General features: G+C 32.9%; 2 protein-coding genes across 9 annotated transcripts in view; one reads left to right on the plus strand and one right to left on the minus strand.

The window, feature by feature from the left end:
• The window catches only part of LOC149885316 (uncharacterized), a 48,136-nt gene that overhangs the window by 17,426 nt on the left and 8,027 nt on the right, over positions 1 to 22,683 (minus strand). For all 3 annotated transcript variants that reach the window (XR_016455207.1, XR_016455205.1, XM_090096651.1), the window contains exon 2: positions 5,686 to 6,145. The gene's annotated coding sequence lies outside the window, so the exon portion shown is untranslated. The remainder of the gene's footprint in view (positions 1 to 5,685; positions 6,146 to 22,683) is intronic.
• On the plus strand, positions 8,434 to 21,943 carry LOC145194732 (uncharacterized). Of its 6 annotated transcripts, none has more exons than XM_090095880.1 (4): positions 8,434 to 8,521; positions 14,305 to 14,394; positions 14,480 to 18,397; positions 19,667 to 21,943. In XM_090095880.1, exons 3-4 carry the CDS (start codon positions 15,344 to 15,346, stop codon positions 21,863 to 21,865), a joined length of 5,253 nt encoding a protein of 1,750 aa, XP_089952006.1. In that variant the 5' UTR covers positions 8,434 to 8,521; positions 14,305 to 14,394; positions 14,480 to 15,343; the 3' UTR covers positions 21,866 to 21,943. The 6 variants fall into 6 exon arrangements, with proteins under 6 accessions (XP_089952006.1, XP_089952005.1, XP_089952003.1 ...); XM_090095879.1 differs by lacking the exon at positions 8,434 to 8,521 and adding an exon at positions 10,954 to 11,068; XM_090095877.1 differs by lacking the exon at positions 8,434 to 8,521 and adding an exon at positions 11,504 to 11,619.

The following is a 22,683-nucleotide window of genomic DNA, read 5'->3' on the forward strand; positions in this document are numbered from 1 at the left end:
AAAGCGCTCAAAATCAGCTTCTATTGCGAGTTTAAAGGTTTCATCCTTAAGAATATCGGTGTTTAAGTGCCAATATCCTGGGGCTCTTCTATTAGTTTTTTTATATCTAATTTCGCAGATTAAAGCTTTATGGTCGCTCAGAGGCGCGTCAAAAAGTTCGCACGCGCTCTCCTCTTTCGCTGATTTTCTTTCTGTTGAGGTACTTTTGGGCCATGTGTTTATTATTCTGATTTTCGTTTTTTTTAAAACAAAAATTGGCTGGAAGAATTCTGCCGCATTTATCTTTGGTTATTTCGCTTATTTTTAAATCTTTGTTTGTCAAGATCGCGGCTCCCCGCTCCTTGTGGTTGCCGTTATTCTACAAGAAATTTCCTCTAGTTAAATTTTGCCATTTTTTTGACCATTTATCTACGATAAAATGGCAGCAGTGCTTTTCTTGTAATAGATAAAAATCGCAGTTTTTACTTATGCAATAGTTCATTAGATTGCGTCTTTTGGCCGCATTAATAAGACCATTGACGTTAAGCGTGAGAATTTTTACATCCCAATTTTTGTTTCCAAATGAAAGAAAAGAATTCAGTGTGAATCAAATTTTTAAGCTTTTTAACACCTGTGGGTGACTTCATTGGTTAGAATAGGCGCATTTTTTATGTGCAGCTCTAAAAACGTGTTCACGTGATAAACTAAACCTATTACTTGTTCAACAAGACAACTAATCCTATTACTACTGAGATTATTTATGACTAAAACTGTTTCGAGGAAAAATCGGTTGCTATTTACCTAATAAAAAGAGATTCTTCATTACTTGCGATTCAAAAAAAAAATACGAATTGCTGTAGATTTAAATTACATACTATAAAAACCTATATGTCATCAAAATTCATCGAACTGCCCAATTTACATATCAAACCAAAGCGTGGAATGGCAAGAAGGAAGTTATCTTAAAGTTCGATTGTTTGCTTATATTTTTATTGCATTAAAAACAATCTGTAATTTGTGACACAAGAAAAACGGATTGAGTAAAAAATTAAAATTTTCCTCTGTAAAAATCACCTTTTCAACACTGATATTATTATCGATTTGGGAATTGAAGTATTAGGAAATCTAAGTTTTTTTTTTCTAAAATCTTTTTAAAAAGTAATAAAGAACTTCTTATGGTTATTTTCAAAAGGATAAAGTTACTCGGGCAGTGAGTACTTTACAAAGCACTGAAAAAAAGAGGCATTTTCAAAAGCATATCTGATCGCAATCATCAAAATAAGCTGTTAACCCCTTGCTTAAGTTCAAGGGTATGCTTAAAAGCTTTCAAATGATTCATAAATTGAAGCCCTACTATCTGTAAGCATTATCGACAAGGTTTTTACTATAATAAAAGATAGGATGACTTCGTTCTTGTCATCCAAGAATTTAATAGACGTATACATTGGGCAATCCAACGCATTTTGATGACTTTTCTTAGTTTTTAATATGCAATATAAATCTCACCATATCAGATTTTCAAAGTTTTATTTAATAACCACAAGTAATGAAGAACTTAGTTTAACATGAATACCATCAAATATATATTGGATTACGTATAAGGCGCCCTTGAGAAAGCGGACTAGTATGTCACGCTGAGGGTGCTCTACGCCAAGGAGGATTAGCAAGTAATGCCCGCATTATTCAGGGAGTAGCGCCCCTGCTCCATAAGCCAGCGATCTTCATATCAATTATACAAATCCTTGACTATAATTCGTCTGACTTCTACTCCCATGAACTGTGGGAAATCAGATGAAAAAATTTGGTTTCTTAAAAAAATGAATATAAAATGGCGAAATATAATTACGTTTCGCAGGTTCAAGGACGGGGGTAATATGCAATTGCTGAGAGCTAGTACCCCGTGTTAAGACAATTTAAAATAATTTACGGCGCTAAACTCAACGTTTTACAAAAAGGAATTCACTAATCTTTTTAGTTCGATTTGCTGCCAATCAAAAGTTTAGAAAACAAAGAAAACTTGTTCGCGCAACAAAGATCTTAAAGCTGCTAAAAATTCGACAAATTTTTAGTGAGCTCGTATCTGCTGTTTAATACTGTTGATAGCAACTTTTTACTACGTTTGCGAACAAATACGTTTCACTTATAACTCGAACTGAAATCAATTTTGTTGAAGCGAGAAGACTTTTAATGGTTTTAAAGACTTTGCTGATATATTGTTTTTATCTTCCAAAACATCTGATGAGGTGGTCTGCTCAAAAGATAAGCATATGATGATTTTTCTGCTCAAAAGATAAACATCTGATGATTGGTCTGCTCAAAAGATAAACCCTAATCAGAAAGATTGTTACAAACTTTTTGAAAGGGCCAACAAAACTAAATTTTAAATGATTAACAAAACGGTCATCTAATAAATTAGATATTTCTGGTCGTATTGTAAAATGTTTTAGACGTAATTGATCAGTGAAGTCAAAGTGAGATTCTAAAGGGTTGGAATTGAAAACAAAAATTACAAATTTGCTCATCTGCTCCATTCGTATTACATATATCCATTCTTATCCATACTTTATCGAAGAGTGAATAGTATTATTGTAATCTCTAAGTGCATCATCTCTAACGTTTACATATACATGAGTTGAGTCGCCACTAAAGCATTTCCCTTTTTTTTTTCTTTGTACAATTCCAACTTTCTTAAACACTTGACTTTTTTATATTTTCTGTAGAGAATAGTCCAACTAGACTTTGTACATCTTTATTAAAAAATTCTTTACCTTTATCAACCCAAGTTTTACTTGGCTATCTTTCATTAAATACAAGGTGACCAGAAAAAGCGGAGACAAAATTTAATATGTCCTGATAATAAAGTTTTTTACGGTATCCAATTAATTTTATTGGTTTTCGGATTCTCCATGTTTTTATGTTTAGTATATATATGTTCTTAGTTTGATATCTCTAAAATATATTATATTTTTAGAGTGTCAACTAAACGTAGTGCAATTTTGGAGTTGTTTCAAAAAGGAATGCGTCAATGTGATATTGTTCGCTTGCTTAATGTGCTAAAGCAAACTGTGTCCAAGGCCGTCAATCGTTTCAAGGAGCTCGGCTACGATGGTCGCTGTCCAGGAAGTGGTAGAAGACGCACCGTCAACACGTCCGCCAACCGCCAGATCATCAGGAAGCGAGTCAAGCGAAATTCGAGGGTCTCCATGCGAAAAATCGCCCGTGAAACCGGAATGAAACGTGAATCGGTGCGACAATTGGCAAAAAGGGAGCTTAACCTCATGCTTTACAAGCTCCAAAAAATTCAATTGCTCACCGATAAAAACAAAAGAGATGTCGCCAACTCAAGCGTCGGGCCTCTGCTCAGCGATGGGAGCGCATCCTGTTCACGGACAAGAAGCTGTTCACCGTCGAGCAGGCGCACAACCACCAAAACAACAGGAGCTGGTCCGCTGAGGCTCCCGGCACGTCGGCCATTGTCGAACACCGCTAAAATCCGCAGTCCGTCATGGTCTGGGGCGGAATATGCGCTAGCAATAAGACCCCCCTCGTTTTCGTGGATGAAGGAGTCAATATTAACTAAGAAGTCTACCGACGCGACATTAACGAGACTGTGGTTCTTCCGTGGGCCTAACAGCACTTCGGTGATGTGAAATGGACGTTCCAACAGGACTCTGCCCCTGCTCACAAATCGAAAACAACTCAATACTGGTGTCGGACTCATTTTCCGGACTTCATCGCGTCTTCGGAATGGCCGCCCTACTCGCCGGATCTCAACACGATGCATTACAGCGTATGGTCAATTTTGGAGGCCAGGAGCTGTGCTTCACGCCACATAAGTTTGGAGTCGCTGAAGCAATTGCTGCGCCGGGAATGGGATTGATTTTCGCCAAAAGACCTGCGGCCCATCGCTGAAAATTTCAAGACGCGTTTGGGCTTATGTATCGCCGCGGGAGGAGGCCACTTCGAAATCGGCTGATTATATTATTACGGAAGGTCCATGTTGTTGTTATTCATCGTTGTTTTACTTAGTTTTTGTTGGTTTAATAAAAAATGATTAAAAATGTTTATCTCCGTTTTTTCTGGTCACCCTGTAAAGTCTTAAATGCTTTTTGCCATAGTCTTGGCAGTTTTATCTTATAGAGGAATCAGCTGTAATTGAAAAAAGTATCAATGACCTTAAAATGACTTAAAGGCCCCTTTAGGGACCCTTAGTGGTTCAGGGTATTCTAATGGGGAATTTTATTAAACAATTTTTTTATCAGACCTTAAAAATAGTAGCTTACATTTCTTTTCAGTACAAAATTAGTAGATTTTTAATGATTTTTTAACATTAGGGTGTATTTAGGGCAGATCCTAATAAGAGGTGGGTTAAGGCTAAATTCGGGCAAGCCCGAAATCGGCTCTAATTTTCTGGAATTTTAAAACTCGGAAAAAACGATTTAACAGAAAAAACTTGCCCCTTCAGAAAGCATGTTTTATGAAAATGGTTTGTAATTGAATTTCGCGGAAGAAGCTCCGTAAAGTGTATATTGACGTTTGTAGAGAAGAATTTTTTTGTTACAAAAGAAAATGTAAAATTGAAACGTGTTCGCTGCGAGAAAGCTACATGGTTAGATAATAGATTTGCTTCAAAGATTTTTGCCCATTCATATAGCTTCTAAGTATTGATAGACATTAATTTTTTATTTGAACTATTTTTTATGATTTACAAAATGTAATAAAGTTATAATCCTATAATAATAACAAAATATTTGTTGTATAAATTAAAAATGGCTTCATGAACTGAGAGAAGAAATGTCGTAATTTTTGCTTTAAGATTAAAAAGTAATTCAACAATATATATAGGTAGCTAATAATCTTGATAATTTGAAAATACCAAGGTAATGTTATAAAGTAATTATACTATATTGTTGCTTTTATCTCATCCAATTTACAGACCGTCAAACAAGTATCTGACTGCTTTTTTTTTATCTAAACTTTTGTAACTTTTTTAAAAAAATTTTTGGTCAAATATATTTATTTTAGGAGAATCTTCCAATTATATGACGCAGGTTGAGCCTGTTATAGAAGAGGAGAATGTTTACATTTGTTGAAGATAACTTTAACAGAAGTGTGCTTATGTAACTTAATAGAGCACGCAAGCAATGAATGTAAATTAGGATTTCCTTTGTTTAATCTAAGTTATTAATTTTTTACTCTAATACTCACCAAACACACACTACAAAAAAGATTACTGTCAGTTTTTTTACTAAATATAGTTAGTCAAACTAATTGAACAAACTCACACATTGTTGTACATTTTAGTGCTAAAAGGCTTATTAAAAAAATTTTTTTTTTTCAGGTGAAATTCCATTAAGAGAAAGTCATGAAAGTAAAGAAGAATCGAGGCTACTCCACTTTCGCACCCCCCTCCCTTTTTTTTTTATGATTGATTATGATAGAGAATTTTATGCTGATTCAGAAAAATATAAAAACATAGACTTGAAAATCAACGAAAAATACTCTAATTCGAAGTCAAAGTTTTAAAAAATCCCACTAAAAATCAAACAAAAGTGATGGATGGTTTTCATCGTATAAGTATTTTAAAATATTGTGTAATTTTCTTTAATTTCTAATGAAAAAAAAGCGTATGCTAGAAGAACGCAACGAAACTTTTTTTAATTTATTTATATGTATATAAATTAAATATTTTTAGAATATACTCACTTTGCATTTTTGCATTCAAATTCACACAAGATAACTTGCTACAATTTGGGTCCAAAAGTGAATGAAGCGATGTTCATTACACCGTTGTACCCACATAAACTCTGATCAGTAATCCAGAATCATTTCACGATTAGTTGGCCCCATCATTGCTTTTAATTTTGATTTTGCTCGATACCACGATGCTTCCACATGGCTCGCAGTAACTTCTGTGTGAGGATCAACCAAATGAAGTCTATGGTTGACGGTGTCATGTTGATATGCTAAGACTAGTAAGCTATTGTAAGCAGCCCACATGTCACTCCACGCAGTTGAACCAGGAAGAATCCATTGTTGTATTATAGGAAGTAATGTAGCGGTATCACAATCCGCAACAGGAACTAAAAATCCTTTCTTTGTTTCTGTATCATACCCTCCAAATATCAATTGTTATGGAACTAATCGACCAACTTTGTATTTCCTCCTAGAAAATAAAGATTCGTAAACTTTCACAACACATCCTAGTCCACCAATTTGTTCTGGATTGTTTATAAAATATGAAACACAAATGTCTCGACAAAACTGATTCCAGTCAACAACCAAATGATAGCTGCCTATTCTCAGTTTGTGTTTGACATCCTCTAAAAATATGCCTCTGCTTGAGCCAGGGCTTCTACACCATACACACTTTATTAATATAACCTGCCACTACTATTAATTATTGTAAAGGAAAAAATTATATGAAATGGTAAACATTCTTTCGGCGTGGGAATTATGAATAAAGAAAAAACAACAACAAAAGGAACTTGCTGCATTGCTGCATTGCTGCATTGCTGCATTGCTGCATTGCTGCATTGCTGCATTGCTGCATTGCTGCATTGCTGCATTGCTGCATTGCTGCATTGCTGCATTGCTGCATTGCTGCATTGCTGCATTGCTGCATTGCTGCATTGCTGCATTGCTGCATTGCTGCATTGCTGCATTGCTGCATTGCTGCATTGCTGCATTGCTGCATTGCTGCATTGCTGCATTGCTGCATTGCTGCATTGCTGCATTGCTGCATTGCTGCATTGCTGCATGCTTTTATTACGGATCTCTAAATTATTTGGAACACAAATTTTGTCTTATATTTGTACGAATAAATAGATAATTTAAACTCATTAAACTAAATTAAACTACTTGATTGATAAAATATATTTAAAAATATATATATTTAACAGTTCCTAGCTTTTTTCCTTGCTAAATTTACTTAAAATATTCATTTATTGGGATAAGTCCTTTCTTGATTACTGGTGTGATCAAGAAAGCTTATCATTTGTACTTTGGTCAACCAATTTGACTTTGTCACAGATATAACAGAACGAATCAGGATTGTTAGCACACTTTCTTGGCATGTTTGATGAAAATTAATGAAATAATATCACTATATTTTATAACAAAATCTGAAACAAACAGATAAAACAGTTAAATTGCATGAAAAATATATGAAACAAAGATCACGATTAAAAAAGAAGTCAACACATTCATTAAAAAACTGTGAAATCAATCGACAAGACCTCTAGCGATAACTTTAAAACTAGAGTCAAACAAAATTTTTCAATATCTAATTTGTGGTCAGCACTCTTGAGTTAGGATATTTCAACTATTTTTGTTTTCGTTACAATTTCTCTGTTGACCAGTGTAATTGAAGTTAAATTGAAAGGATAAAGCGTTTAACTAATTCTCTTATAACAGATGACCTAACACAAAGACAAGAGATAAAATTAATATTTAGAAGTGAGGAACTTATAATGAAGCAATTTTAATAGATTTTGTAATTTTAGCTCCTACTGTTGTTATACTTGGAGTTAGCCCGAAGCGTCCAATCTAAATTTACCATATGTGATCTACAAGAGAAAGAGTTTGTAGATTGAGTTGGTAAAACGAGGTCCTGCTGGAGTTGCCTATGCTATATGTGATATAAGGTAAATGGAATTCCCATAATTTTCGAAACATTTTAAAATCATTTTCCTGGAAAACAGAAATCATCTCGCATACATAAGAATTTTATTACGTCATATATTTAATGACCATACTTCTTTTATTCGCTCCTCTCGTCGTAACAAGTTCGCCTAAAAGATAAAATCTATACTCTTACGCCTGGGCCTTGCCATTTCATTTTTCACATCTTCTTAAACCTCTTGTAAACATAGTTTTCAAGAATGTTAAAAGTAAATGGCAAAATCTGAATTTGAAGTATACAAAAGCGCACCATAGACCAGTATCAAAAAAGCGTTTCCGTAGCATGCTTTGCACTCTCTTTAAGAATTCCTTCACTTTCATGCAAGTGAGTAGTGGTTTCCGCATCTTCCCTTTAAAAAATAAAGAAACTGCATTGTCTAATTCTCTTATGACAGCATCATGCTTAGCACCAGTACTTCGAAATATGTTTCAAATAGAATTTCGACAAACATTTGTCCTTGATTAAATCTTATCAAATTAATTTGATTGCATTTTTGCATCTTTTCCATTTACTATACAAATTTGAATATTTAAAGTTTCTTACAGAAAGAGGTTGGAAAGAAGTTGATGCAGATAGATTTTGCTATTATTTTCATAGTTATGTTTACATCTGATTTTTCTATTGCATAAAAAAGTCTTCGTAAATATTTACCTTTTAAAAAAAGCTGAGCAACCTTAAAACGAGTATTTTCACATGTAGGACTTGTTCTAAGTATACTTTTACTTTTCATTGGTCAGTAAAAAGTAATAATATAGATTTGATTGCTACACCCGGGTGAAGTTCATTGGTCACATAGCTCTTTGGTGCTCAGTTTACTGTTACTTTCTTTGAGATGATTACCGATGCCCTGATTACCCGGTATGTCTAATAAAACTTACAATTACTCTAAGTTATTATAGGTTATACTGGGTACATCAAAAAAGAGAAGTTTTAAAGGGTAATGGTAAAATATTAGTTTAAATAAAGTTTTCACACGTCTAAATATTGTTTATCAACTTCAACTTAACTTGTTAGAGCTCAAGAAGAGCATTATACTACGAATAATAATTAATATTTAATGTAAAAGACACTATGCCGTATTACAATAAACTCATTAGTTGAAGTAGTAGATGTAAAATGCCGATTTGAAACTACCCTGCTGAGGTAGGGCTAGCCCTATCTAAGCTTAAGCCCTTGGTTAGGCTTTTTTTAAGTTAGCTGAGGTGGGGCCAGCGGTTAGGGGCCGAGACCTGTGGCCAGGTAATTCTTCGGCTTTATTCATAGGTCAATGTTCTTGGTCTGACAGCGTCTGGCGCGGCTAGCGACAGGATATATGATGGGTCGGCTGTGGAAGGGTTGAATTAGCCGCTGAGATATTTTCTCTCAATAAACAGCATCTATGAAGCGACCACAATCAAAATTTGCTAGAGCTTCAAACACGATGAATCCATTAATATACGCAGATCCAGATGATGTACGAGTTATATTTACCCAGCAAGCACACAGCGTTGAAACAACGTTGAAATAACGTTGATCAATGTCGATCAACGTTATTTCAACGTTGTGTGCTTGCTGGGTTTAGTTATACCATAACCAATTTTTCTTATTTTTAAGCCCGAGCAATGCAAATGTTGATTGCTAGTGAAGTCTATAGCGAGGAATTGGCATGTACCTGCATACTAATCATTATAGGTTATGGTTTGGACGGATAACTCATTAATGACCACGTTTGTCTCAAGAGAATTATTGCAATTAGTACCAATATCCTTTGAAGAAACAAAAACAGTAAAATAGTCATCTAAAAACTGTTTGCTATAACACAAATACTCATATTGATCTCCATCAACCAATTTTTGAAGAAAAACAACACTACCCTCAGTTAAAAAACAAGAATCTTTATTGGTGGTGATCATTATGCTTGTAACTTTTTTAGGTTGGTTGCAATCACTCAATTCACCCAATCTTTTACATACTTGAGCCAATGAATTATGTTTGCTTCTTACCAATCTTTTCAACTTCTGAAGATAGTTTTCAAACTTAAAGGCAGATAACTTATCAAGCGAGACACCATAAAACTCTACATCATCACAAATATGTAAAAGTCCATGTACATTGTGTGTGTGTATATATATATATATATATATATATATATATATATATATATATATATATATATATATATATAACATGACGAGAGTTCCTATATATACCGAGATTTAAAGTAACTACAATACCGGTTAAAGTTTTAATAACGATTTAACGTCGTCATCATTCCAATGACACTTTTTTTTCCCCGATTTCATATCAGTATGATAACGATATGGAAATGAAACGATGCGCAGACCTTTAATAAAAACCATCGCAAGGTAAAACTGAATCAAATAAAAACTTACCGTATGTTATTGAACTAAGGAATTTTCATTTTCTTCACAGAATTTAGTCGGTTTTTAATAAAACTCACGGTAGTAAAAATGATTTTAAAGCATGAGGTCACAGAGGTCGCCTGAATATTTTTGTATGGCAATAAACTTAATTTGCAGCAGCTATATTTTATTCAAAAGGAATGAGGCGACCTCTGTGACCACATGCTCAAGTCAATCAATGTTTAAGAAGTCAAAAAATCTGCAAAAAATATTATGGAAAAACCTTTTTTTTTCTATTTCTACTTTTACGTTCAATTAAATATATGATTATTTTAATTTCTTATAAGAATAATATAGAAATTAAACACTTATTACATACTTTGAAAGGATCTTAACAAAAAAGCGAGTTTTTTAAAACCTTGAAAAAACCCTTAAAATATCAAGTTTAAAAAAACTAAAAATAATTTACTTTTTATAGAGAATTAAAAACTGAATGTAAAAGAAAAAAAACTTAAAAAGTTTAAATATGAAAAATCAATAAAAAATATGTACAAAATCCTATTTCCGCTAAGCGATGCATAGTGCCCACGGTTCAAGATTTTAAAATCGAACTTTTAGTTAGAACTAAAAATTCGATTTTAAAATCTAAATTATGTTACATTTTAAATAGGTTTAAAAAAAGTGTCAAATAGTACGTGATATTTGCGAAGTGTTTTAAGACGTTCAAAAAACGTTCAAAAAAACTTTGGACGGAAACACGAATAAAATATGTGAATAAAACGGTTATATTTCGTGGCGTACTCACTGGGTGATATCTTGAAATTGTTTCTTTCATTCTTTTTTTAAATAAAGCTGTACATACATTTTGTAAAGTCAAAATGTGTGTACAGCTTTTTTTGCATGTTTTACACAGACTTTGCACAATTTTAGTTTTACATCTCGTTTAGTTTTACACCCATTACTTTATACCATTACGCCATTGTATTTGAAGATCACAGATTAATCTATTAAGACACCACCATATTTTGTTATCAACACTATAGGTTTTTAAACACGTAAAATGGTATGACGTTTTTTTTTTAGAGCTTTCTTTGGTTTAGCATTTTAAGATCATTGAAAAGTAAAACTTGAACTTTTTTTTAAACATTTATTCTACTTTTCTACTATATCTAGTAATTTTTTGCCTATTTTTGTGGACCATATGTTAGTTAACAGTAAAATTAACTAACCAAATTAATATACGAAAACGTTTCAATATGAAGTTTACAAATCGATTTCTAGGCAATCTACCTTAATGGCAAATAGTCTAATTCGCTCAGAATTTTACAATATAGTTTGATCTTATTATTTGATTGAGCACTATTCTTTGATTAAGACTTTAACTCATTGACGAACGATGTTTTAAAAGTAAAAAAAATCTGATACCTATTTAAAAACAAATAACAACTGAGTTTAATCTCAATGCAAGAAAGTTTGTTTTTTTAAAACTTTTGAAAATGAAAGTTCAACAGCTAAAACACAATCACATCGGTCTTAGTTTGGTTCATGGACGATCTTGTTTGGTAATTTTTCATTCTACGAAGAAAAGTCAATTTATTGATTTGATACAGTTTGGTAATTTTTCATTCTACGAAGAAAAGTCAATTTATTGATTTGATACGGTTTTTTGTTTTGTTTCTTGTTTTTTATGGTTTCTATTTAACGCTGAAGTTAAAACTTCAACTTTAAAATCTTTAGCGTGCTGGCTTATATCAGTTCACGAAAAATTGTAGAAACAAACTTTTCCCTCTCATTCCTAACATCTATCTCTTTTTCCGATAAGTTAGGATGTCTATTTAGATGACTTTAGATGATCTACAAAAGGCAGTACCTCTTGAGACATATAGCTAATCTATTCCTCTCCTCGTGTAATTTGTCTTAGAAAATCTACCTGTTCGGTGAAGCATGATGAGTGATTTCATGAGGTTTTATTAAAGTGTTTTAACTAGAATGTAAAAAAAAAAAAAAAGATTCGTTGATTTGGAAACAAATTTAGCTCTAGAAAGCAAACAAGGAATGTTACGTTAAAAGTTGAATGTATTTTAAATTCAAATTATTCTATTTATTTGAATTCAATTATTCAAGTTATTTCTAAAAAATATTATTAATTCAATTTTCAAAACATGATTGGAATTATAGGTAGTATTTGAAAATTTCTACGCTTTTTAGAAATTATTCTCTTTTTTGCAGCGTTTGGCGTTTAGTGGAAACTGTCGAACTAGAACTAATTTTTTGCTCATCTTTTTTTCTTAACATCTGGTAATGAATTTAACTGTTTCTTAATTTTTCTAAATAAAACTGCTCTCTTCATGAAAAGAGTAGTTCAATTTAGTTAAATTGTTAAAAGTAGTTAAATTGAACTACTCTTTTCATCAAGAGAGTAGTTCAATTTAGTTTCAACTTTCTTAATTTCTCTAAATTGAACTACTCTTTTCATGAGGAGAGTAGTTTAATTTAGAGAAATTAAGAAACAGTAAAATTCATTACCAGATGTTAAGAAAAAAAGATGAGCAAAAAATTAGTTCTAGTTCCACAGTTTCCACTAAACACCAAACGCTCCAAAAAAGAAAATAATTTCGAAAAAGCGTAGAAATTTTCAAATACTACCTATAATTCCAATCGTGTTTTAAAAATTGAATCAATAATATTTTTTAGAAATAACCTTTTTATGCACAAATCGATTCATTAGGGGTAGTCTCAACGTAACGATACACAGCGTAAATCAAAATCGGAATTGCCTAAAGTTATTCTTTAGAAAACTCTTTTAGTAAAAATACTTCTTCAGCCGGTAACTTATGAAGTTTCTGCCGAAAAAACTTTTTTTTCTATAGTGAACTTTTACGATTTTACATTGGTGCTGCTTTAAACAAAACCTGAGGAGAAAAGGAGTTCGGATGAAGTGAGTTCTAACATTAATTTATGAGAACAAAATAGAAACAGGAATAGAGGCTTGAGGCATTTAGAAAAGTGTAAAAAAAACTCCACTGAAATTGCTCGTGTTAAAGGAACGGAACACGCAAATCAGAAGAATAGTATTGTTCCAGGAACTCCCTTTGTTTTGAATAAAGATTGAAAGTGAGTACCACACTTGCCTATGGTCATATGTGAAAAACAATGCTTGGAAATATATAATTACTTCTAGTAATTCTAGTAAATAAACATTGATGGGGAAAAACCAATTGATCCACTCTTTCTACTTTTATTCAGTTTCAATTCTTTCAACTTCAAGTAATTTTCACACTTTTCTATGATCATATTGAGTGATTCTTATTTTGTACGTGTTTAATTACTTCAAGTGATTCTAGTAAATAGACCCCCAGTTGCCCACTTCTAACTTTTGAAAAAATTGGAATTTTGCATTTGAAGATTTCAGTAATCTTTCATGTTAAACTTTCATCAATTGATGATCATTTAATCAAGCTTGATAATGGCGGTTTTCCATAAGTTGTGTTTTAATTTCTACTTATATTTACTAAAAATTAGTTTGTCAAGTAGGAAGGAAAAGAAAAGGTAAATCTATTGTGTTTCTGAGGCTTTTTGCTTCCAGGCAGTTTTTACTTAGACTATTGAATCAATTTAGACCATTCAAAGTTTGTTTTACTCTCCATATTTTGAATAAAAGTTATACTTTTTTAATATTTTTCTCATTCGGCCAAGTAATGTCATCGAGAAGTTATATTTTTGAGCTTTTAAAAAAGTAGTCAGTGGTACAATATGAAGTTATAAACTTGACCAAAGTGCTTCGCTAAGATGAATATTATTATTAGAAAATCGTACACTGTTAGCACTTAATTAACATTAAAGCTTTGTTATATGTTAATCAAGAAACTTCTGACCAACCTCATGTCAATGAAAGCTCATTTATTTTGTAAGCAATTTTTATCTAAAATAAATCCATAAAATTAATACTTACACAATCTAGAGGAGATTTGTGTACCAAGTGTCATTTAATACGTTAGGCCACTGTACTGCGGCAATTAACGTTTTTTGATGGTCTGAAGTAAAATTTTTTCTCATGTTTTTATTTTATTACTATCCTAAATAATATAATTTTTTTTTCATTCAAGTAATAAATTTATCTTTTTAACATTAGCCAATAACTGCTGTATCATATAAGTCTCCTCTTAGTTTAGGATTTTAATAGTTCTTCTTTTGTGTGAGGTGGTCTAGTATTGGACCGTTGATTGAATTTGTGCAAGGACCGTGTGGCCGTGTGTTTTACATCTATGGTCATAATCTTTATGATTTTAATTTATTTAGATATAATCATAAAAGGAGAATGACTTCAATTATCAGTACTATTTCGATTTATTCACATGTTTTTCAGTTGGATGCCATTTACATGGGATGGTAAGGGTAAAATTTAGAAATTTAAAATGTAATTTAGTTGAACAAAATATTTTTCTAATTGAAATACTTTATTGACAAAAAAAAGGAAAAGAAAACAAAAGAAAGACTATCAACAACTTTCGTTCGGATCTAATTGTGAGGATATCGCATTTCCAAGACACTGTCGACTCGAAGCTTAGCAAGGTCTTTGCAATCTACTCTTCAAAAACAATCAACCAGTTAACACATTTTGCTCTAAAAGTTGCAATCGTTGTCCACCGTGCTATAAATTTTTGTCATTTCAAACACTTAGCCCAAACTCAAGCCAACAAGATCAATGCGTTGATGTCTCATAATAAAACCTACCAATGCATTGAACACAACTGCCCTCTAAGGAGGATAAGAACTGTCATATCACTGAACTTATTGGCTAGTATGACTTTATTTTTTAAACAAGTTAATCAAATGAAATTATTAGAAAAAAAAAAGCAGTAAAATGATAAATGAGCGGGGAAAACATTTTCCCATTCCTTATAAAATTTTATAACGCCCCAAGCTAATAAAGTTAGTGTAAGTTTTTGTTTGAAATATTTCTGTTTCCCAGTGAATTCGATCCATAGGAAAGGAATTCTACTTTAAATATTTTAAACTTGTTTTCAAATATTAAAGATGTAGAAAGTTAAGAATAAAAGTATAGAAGTAAGGTATAAAAAAGCATTGTCTAAATAAATTTTTTCTTTTTGAATTAGTCCACGTAAAACGAATTTTTTTTCATCTAACGCTTAGTATTTAACTTTAACAACATTTTAATAAAACGGTAGACGGCAAATCAATTAGCTCTATTTTTATATTTCTTTTATTTTTTAAAAAGGTTTTTTTTTTAAAACTTATTTCATTTTTTAAATTTATGGATTTAAATTGAAAATTAAAAACTTTTTGTTGCAGACTGATTATTATTTAATGAAATAAAATGAGCTTTAATCCATTTGACGTGCTAAATGTATCGCAAAATGCGTCCATAAAAGAAATAGAAAAGGCAAGACGTCGACTAGCACGCATACATCATCCAGACAAGAGTAGGAGCCATCTTGACGACCAAATGAAGCGAATAAATCTAGCATATGAGATTCTAACAAACGAAGGGCAGCGAAGAGAGTTTCTTGACAAGAACGACACGGTTAGCTCAGATTTCAGCCATTCGACGCCAAACTATTCGATTGAGAGATTACCTGGCTACGAATTTCTATCCAAAGAGTACTTGAGCTCATTTGAAATGTGGCGAAACGAGCCGGTTCCTAAAACTTGCAAATACAAGTTTCCCGAAGCCTTTAAGCAACTATTCGAGCCTGAAATAAATTTAGCCTATGAAGAATACATGAACAAGAACGAAAACCGTTATCTAAATAACAAGCTTAGCCTTCAGGAGGTCTACTTAGAGGTCGAACGCTTCTTTTTTTTCAAAGACAATCTAGACGATGCCTTGGGCGAGTGGAATGTTTTTGACGAGACCATAGGTCGAGTCTTGTTCTCAAACCGTAAGAAGATCAACAACGACACGATTAAACCAAGTGATAATAATTATGCAATAATTAACTTAAAATCGTTCAGTCTAGTTGAACTAAAAGAGCTTTTATTCGCACTTGAGCCTAAAGCATCAATTTCAAATAACGATAAAGCTAAAATTATCGAGATTTTGATACCGATGTTACCAAATTTAACATTGCAGCAAACGGAATATGTTTCGATGGCTAAGATTTGTTTCAAATGCGGCAATCAAAAGAGCTTCTTTAGCTCGTTTTATAACTGTATCATGTGTCGTGAGAGGTTTTGTGAGGAGTGTATACTCAAGGATAACAATCGTAAACTTGCACGACTTGGCTTCGCGAGCGGTCGAGCCTGTTCTAAATGTTTAGATGAGAACGAAAGATGGGAAGTAAAACGTTGGCTAAATAAGGCTCATGAGCATTTGAAGAGTGGCAGCTTAAATAAAGCTCTATTTTGCTTTTATGCTGCTCTTCAATTGGATAAGAGCTCGCTAAAAAACAATCAACTCGGCACTAAGTGGATGGAATCGATAGAAAACCATACCCTAAAAGCTGTTTTCTTGTTTGACATTATTCAAAAGGATTTTGACTCTGCCTCAAATGCTTTGTATCTGAACGAGTTAGCTAGCTGCTTGCAAGTAATGGCCAACAGTCAAAGCAACCATGATGACAAGTACATTTTAAACGTGAGCGCTCTCAAGGTCTTCTATTTGAATAAAAATGCCAAGCCGAATGCACTTAGTAAGCTCCTTCAAGAAAACATCGAAGTTTTATTTCATGAAGAAGCCATACAAAATTACGAAGCTTTGAACGTGGTTGTTCTCCAAATCATAAATCTAATTAATTACTTTAAATTAGAAGATTTGGTTGAATTGCTTTTGGAAAAAAGAAACTCAATGAGTACGTACGCAGGTTTAAAGGTCTATTTTGGACAAACTAAGCTTGAAAGCTTAGAAAACGACCAGAGGAAAGCGTCGTTTTTGTTCGCTAAGGGCGTCTTTGGAATTTTCTTGGGATTTGACGACGAGGAGATTCTCATTGGCTTTACTAATCTAGAACGAGCCTATTGGATGAGTTTAAATTTCTCAATTTGTACGCCCGAACTTTACGTTAACGTGCTAATGAATGCTATCTCATTGGGGATTGCATTTCCTTTCGAGCAGTTATTTCGAATTGACGATAAAGAACTGCGCATTAAATACTTCTTAAGACTTTTGCCCAAACGAGACAATATTAAGCCGAGAGATCACAAACTCTGGGGAAATATTAAGCTGCGTAGTAAAAACCTAAGACCATTTAAATGCTACGAAAAGGCGATCTACAATAATTACACACTGAAGCTAATGAATTGGGACAAACTAAAGTCGATTTTGTGCTACATCGATCTGATTAATGGATGTGAGAATATTTTTGAGGTCGTGTTTTGTTTCATTCACGCTGCTGCATGGTCACTTGATGCCATGGATGACGAGCTGACCAGTGCAAACGACAGGTACGCATACAGCCGTCTACTTTTCAAATGTGTTGAGAATGCCACTTTTTATTCCTACATGTATTTGGACACGATCACAAAGGCATGCGTTTTTCAGTTCCTTTTCGGACTTGCATTCTATGGAAATCGATTTAAAATCGAAAGCGATGATAAGCTTGTTGAAAAGCTTTTTAAGTTCTTCTTATTTGGTTCAACACTGCTTCCTGTATCCAACCTTCAGCTCATTTTGGTTAGCGAATCGACAATATTGGCATGCAATGCTCGTGAGCTCGTCGATTGCTTTGCAGAGAAAGTACTCGAGACGAGCCAAGTGTTTCATCCCATGGAGAAGTTCATGTATAAATACTTGATATTTGAAAGGAGTCAACATTCGACGAGGACATCCGAAACTTTACTGAGCCAAGAGGAGATTCGAGTTGACGCAATGAATTGTTTTTTGGAAAGGCATAACATCGACTGGACGAACGTAACTGACTACATCGACTATCCGCTCGTGGAGCGCACTAGGGAAGGATGGATGCTTATCAAGAACAAACTAAGCATTGTTTCAAGTCAAGGAAACTTCTCCAAATTTAACGGCTTCACGATCGGGAAGAGCACAAATGAGATTACTTTGCTTTTGGAAACGGCCACCAATCCGTTTTTAGCCTTGTTTGTTAATGAAGAAATAGCCAAATTTGACTGGAGCGACATCGCCACGGTTCTATGCAATGTAGAAGAAGCGTCGCATTCATATTTTAGCCTGGATCCTATCGATGAGAAACTCGAACTTCATCCCTTTCAAAAGTTCGAGTACTCTCCCAGTTATCTCAAGGGAACAAATATCCTACACACTCTTTTTCACACTGATTATCTTCTAAAACAATTCTCGATGGGAATTGAGGTCAGCTGTTTGCCGCCTTTTAATCAACGAGCGTTCACAGATATACCATCAAACTTGAAAGAAAAACTCAAGCCAGTCGATCAAAGAGGTCAAAGACGCACAAAAGTGAGAACTTACTTATTTTTAAAAGCTTTTTTACATCATTTTTATCAAAATTTATTAAAGTGTTTTGAAATTTTCATTAAAGAAAGAAAAAAAAAAAAAATTACCAAAAAAAAAAAAGAAAGTGTGGAGAATAAAATGCTTTGTCTATCAAAAAATGATCTTAACCTTAAAATAAGCAAAATAAAGAAATTTAAAGAAGATGAGAATTATTTGAATTAAGTTTTCTTACTTTAAAATTTGAATTAGCCTTAAAATTTCTAAATCCATAATAAATGAATAAAAAACATTTCAACCACAAATTACGCAGTAAAGTTGCGTTTTTGTAATCCTTTCAAATTTTCTTTTATTCACTATCAAAACAAGTAAAACTTAAAAATCATTAACTTTTCGATGCTTGCAAAAAAATATTATACATATTGCCTGTAAAATTGAACTAAATTCTTCTTTTTATTATTTTATCCGAAAAATTAAAATCTATTTTGTCAAAATAACGAAAAGAAAAATTCTTTAATTCAAATTCAATTACTATCTTACTTTCTCGCATTTGAATAAACTAAATACCACATTTATCCCAATATAAGCACAGGCGGTGCATCGTACATATGCTTCTAATAGAATAAAAATATATATCATTTTCTGATATATTTTTTATTGAAAATTCTTATTCCTTAATATTAATACATGTGCCTTCATTTGTATAAATACGTTTATTTTTAATTTTTTATTATTTAAATAAAAGGGTTTATTAAATTTTTTTTTATCGAGGACAATTTATACTTGATTAATGACTTTTTTTTTATGAACAGTGTTACAAAACTTTTTTTTTTTAATTTATTTTATTTATAATTGAATTTTATGCTGCTGTTCAAGAGACGAAATGCTTAAATCGCTTAATCTATTAGTTCTAACGCTCTAACAAAAATTTTAACTTCAATAAATTTGAATTATTTTTTAATTTACAGATTTTAGTAGCGTTTTGAGTAACATATTCTTCCTCAGTTTTTTAAAAAACCTAACTATGTTTTTAAATTAAATTTCAAAACATTTATCTGTTAAAAATGCTTAAGCGTTTTAACTAATTTTTTACAAATTTTAACAAATTCTAATATTAATTTTAACCTTTTAAATTTAATTATATTTCCGTTTTTTTTTTAATTAGTAATAAAACGTCTGCTAAATAACCATATAACTGCTTTTTTTTTTTTTAAATTAAAAAAAACAAACTGTAACATGTAATATAATTTAAATTAGATTACTTTCTAATCTTAGGTATCTCGAATGTGGATTCAAGCAGAAAATCTCGATTACGAGATAGTTGAGAGAGAGAATGAGTTAAAGTTCTTGTTAGGCGACGTTAAAATGAGCATTAAAACACATCCGATGGTACCTAATAACGAGGGCAAGCTTGTCGACACTGACACAAATCCGGATAAGACGAGTCCCGAGTATTTGTTCGCCAAAGATCTAACTGACCACTACGATGAAATCGCCAAATACTATCCTGAGTTTGCACGTCTCAAAGAGCTCTGCAAACTTCAATATTTAGGCCTTTTTGTGAAGAACTACCTCTACAGTTTAGAGAAAAATACGCAACTGAATATAGACCCAAATCTGTTGAATCAAATTCAAACTGAGATGCAAGAAAATTGCATCAAAAACACAAACGACAGTTTGAGCATTGTAATTGCGAAAATTCGAGAAGATTATTCATCTTTACCTCCCGCACACAAGGAAGATTATTTAGAAAAAGTCTCAGAAACGATTCTTTCGGCAATCGAGTGCGGAAACTCTGTATCTCAAAACTCAATAAAGAAGTGGCTAAAAGCCGAGCTAAATGGATATTCATTTAATAATCGTGAAAAAGAAAGAGCCAACCTAGTGAGGGCAATTTGTTCGTCCAAAGAAAAATCAGTCGATCAAATAAAAGCCGAAATTGTGAAAATATTTAGAGAGAGAAAGTCAGCTTTTCAGCAGGCCTTACAAGCTCAATGTGATGCTTTGAGGCCACTTTATTCACAAAAAAAAAATCAATGGCCCAAAGAGAAAACCGAATGGGTACCAGCACTTTTCAAGCATATCAATGACGAAAATCTATTCATTTACGGGGGCGTTCTATTGTGTCCGACGCTAAACGAAAGAGTCAACATGGAGTCGACACGTGCGATTAAAAATAGCAACAAGATCGTGCTCACAAATCAAACTCTAAAGAAGGTCACTGAATCTTTTTCAAATTCCTCAAACTCCTACAATAACAACAACAATAAGAGATTTTCAAATAGAATAGCTGAACAAGATTGTCAACCGGCTTCGTCGTCTCTTAGAATACCAATGGTTCCTGTTGTGATCTCTTCAAGTAGCCCTAAAGAGTTCAATCGAACCAATATTGGCAACCTCATGAACTATGCTAAACGTCAAACGGATCTCTTTCCAAGGGGAGATACAAATTTTAAAATGCAACTGAAATGTCTAGTTGATTATATGGCAAGCGAACAGCAGAAGTCAAGCACGCCGTTTAGGTTCGCACCAACAAGTGAAAGAAATAAACGAGCACGAGACAAATGCGACATTGAGAAGTTAAAAAAAGCTTGGTCTACAACATTCAAGAAGCCGTGGCCTAAAGAGACCATAAACGGAAAAAAGCGAGACTTGCAGTGTCGACATATATTTCCAATTGAGTACGGTGGACCGAATCGGGTTTGGAATATCGTGCCGGTGAGTAATGCGGATATGCGCACTAATTCAATAAACAGAGTCGATCAGAAACAGCCAAAAACTACACTATCTCTAGTAAATCAGAATACATTCTTCTTCGAGAAACACTTGGAAAACGAAGGCTATAACTTGAAAGTAGTGAAGAGATTTTTGGGTTATGAAATTGGACCTCTTTTTAAAGGTAATCAAGAAGACATTAAAAAATTTTCGGAGAAAATGAACTCACGAAGCACAAGTGAAGCAGCGAAGAAAGAATTCTTCAAGCTATTTGGTGATCAAAATTCATTTACTGCAGGAAATTACGCTCTAATAGCCCCAAGTGACCAAGGTATTGTGCTTCATAGGCTTTACGGAGGAAAAGCTCAAGCCATTGGTTCTTATTTCACTCTACGGCCGAGAGATGGAGGCACTAGCGCAGCAATTGATCTTGCTTTGAATCCGAACTGGGGAAATACAATGAGCGAGTCGTTAACAATTCAAGTTCCCAAAGACTTTCTCATATTTGTCGGTCGTGCAGCTCCACAGGAGGCTGACCGAGGTTATACACTGTTCGGTGGTGAGCTACAAGTTTTTATTCCAAACGAATACTTGAAATATATTTATGAGCATGCGAATGCAAGCAATGAGCAGGCAAGAAAAAATGCCATTAAGAATGGATTGAAAGAACAAGAAAAGTATTTCAATAGTTATAATCAGAAATTTCCAGAAAACCCAGTCAATCCTGATTCATTTAAATACAACTCTTCGAATGATTAGATGATTTAGATTGAAAAATTTCCTTTTTTTTTGTATTCTATGCTAAACTTTTTATTGATTTTACATTTATTCAACTTTTTTTCTTGTTTGTTTTTTGTTTTTTTTTACTATATATGTTTTTAAAATATCTTTTTCAAATTTTATATATACACTTTACCGCAAAATCAACGCACCACTTATAAATTCTGACTTCTTTTGAAAAAGATTATGCATTTCCCGGATTTATCTACTACAAAGATGATAATAATGTTTATTGTTACGCTTTTCGTAGGTTTTGTTCCCTTTCCCTTATTTAATTTTGAAATTATAGCAGCTTTTCATAAGTAACATGTTTTGCTGTAATTAAACCTCACTCCTAAAAGAGATGTGTGTATTGATTTTGAATTGTTTTAATGTAGAAAAGATAACAGCCATTTGAGAAACACGTCCTTTCGCAATGCAGCGTTCTAGATGAAATTTAAAATGTGCTGAATGTGTTGTAATTGTTACTTTGTCCAATGAAAGATTAACAAATCGCGAACTTGGTTGAAGATTTGGAGACTTATAAAACAATCGGCTGGATTTTAAAAAGGTTTTTAGAGACCAACGATCACGCTAGGCGACTTGGTTATGGCAGACTGAAAACTACAAAAAACCATGCAGGACCAATTTTTAATGCTTTGAACACTAAGAGAATGGTTCACTACTTCACCAAGTCTTCAAATACAACTTGCTGATGTTTATGGAACTGCTTTTTGTAAAGATACTATAAGAAGAAGATTTCGTGTTTTAAATTTACGACCTCGGGCAGCAGTTACTGGTTCTAGATTGCCTGTAGA

This window comes from Hydra viridissima, unplaced genomic scaffold (genome assembly GCF_058129835.1).
Source record: "Hydra viridissima isolate aposymbiotic clone 2 unplaced genomic scaffold, HvirCarnegie_v1 scaffold_8, whole genome shotgun sequence".
Lineage (NCBI taxonomy): Eukaryota > Metazoa > Cnidaria > Hydrozoa > Anthoathecata > Hydridae > Hydra > Hydra viridissima.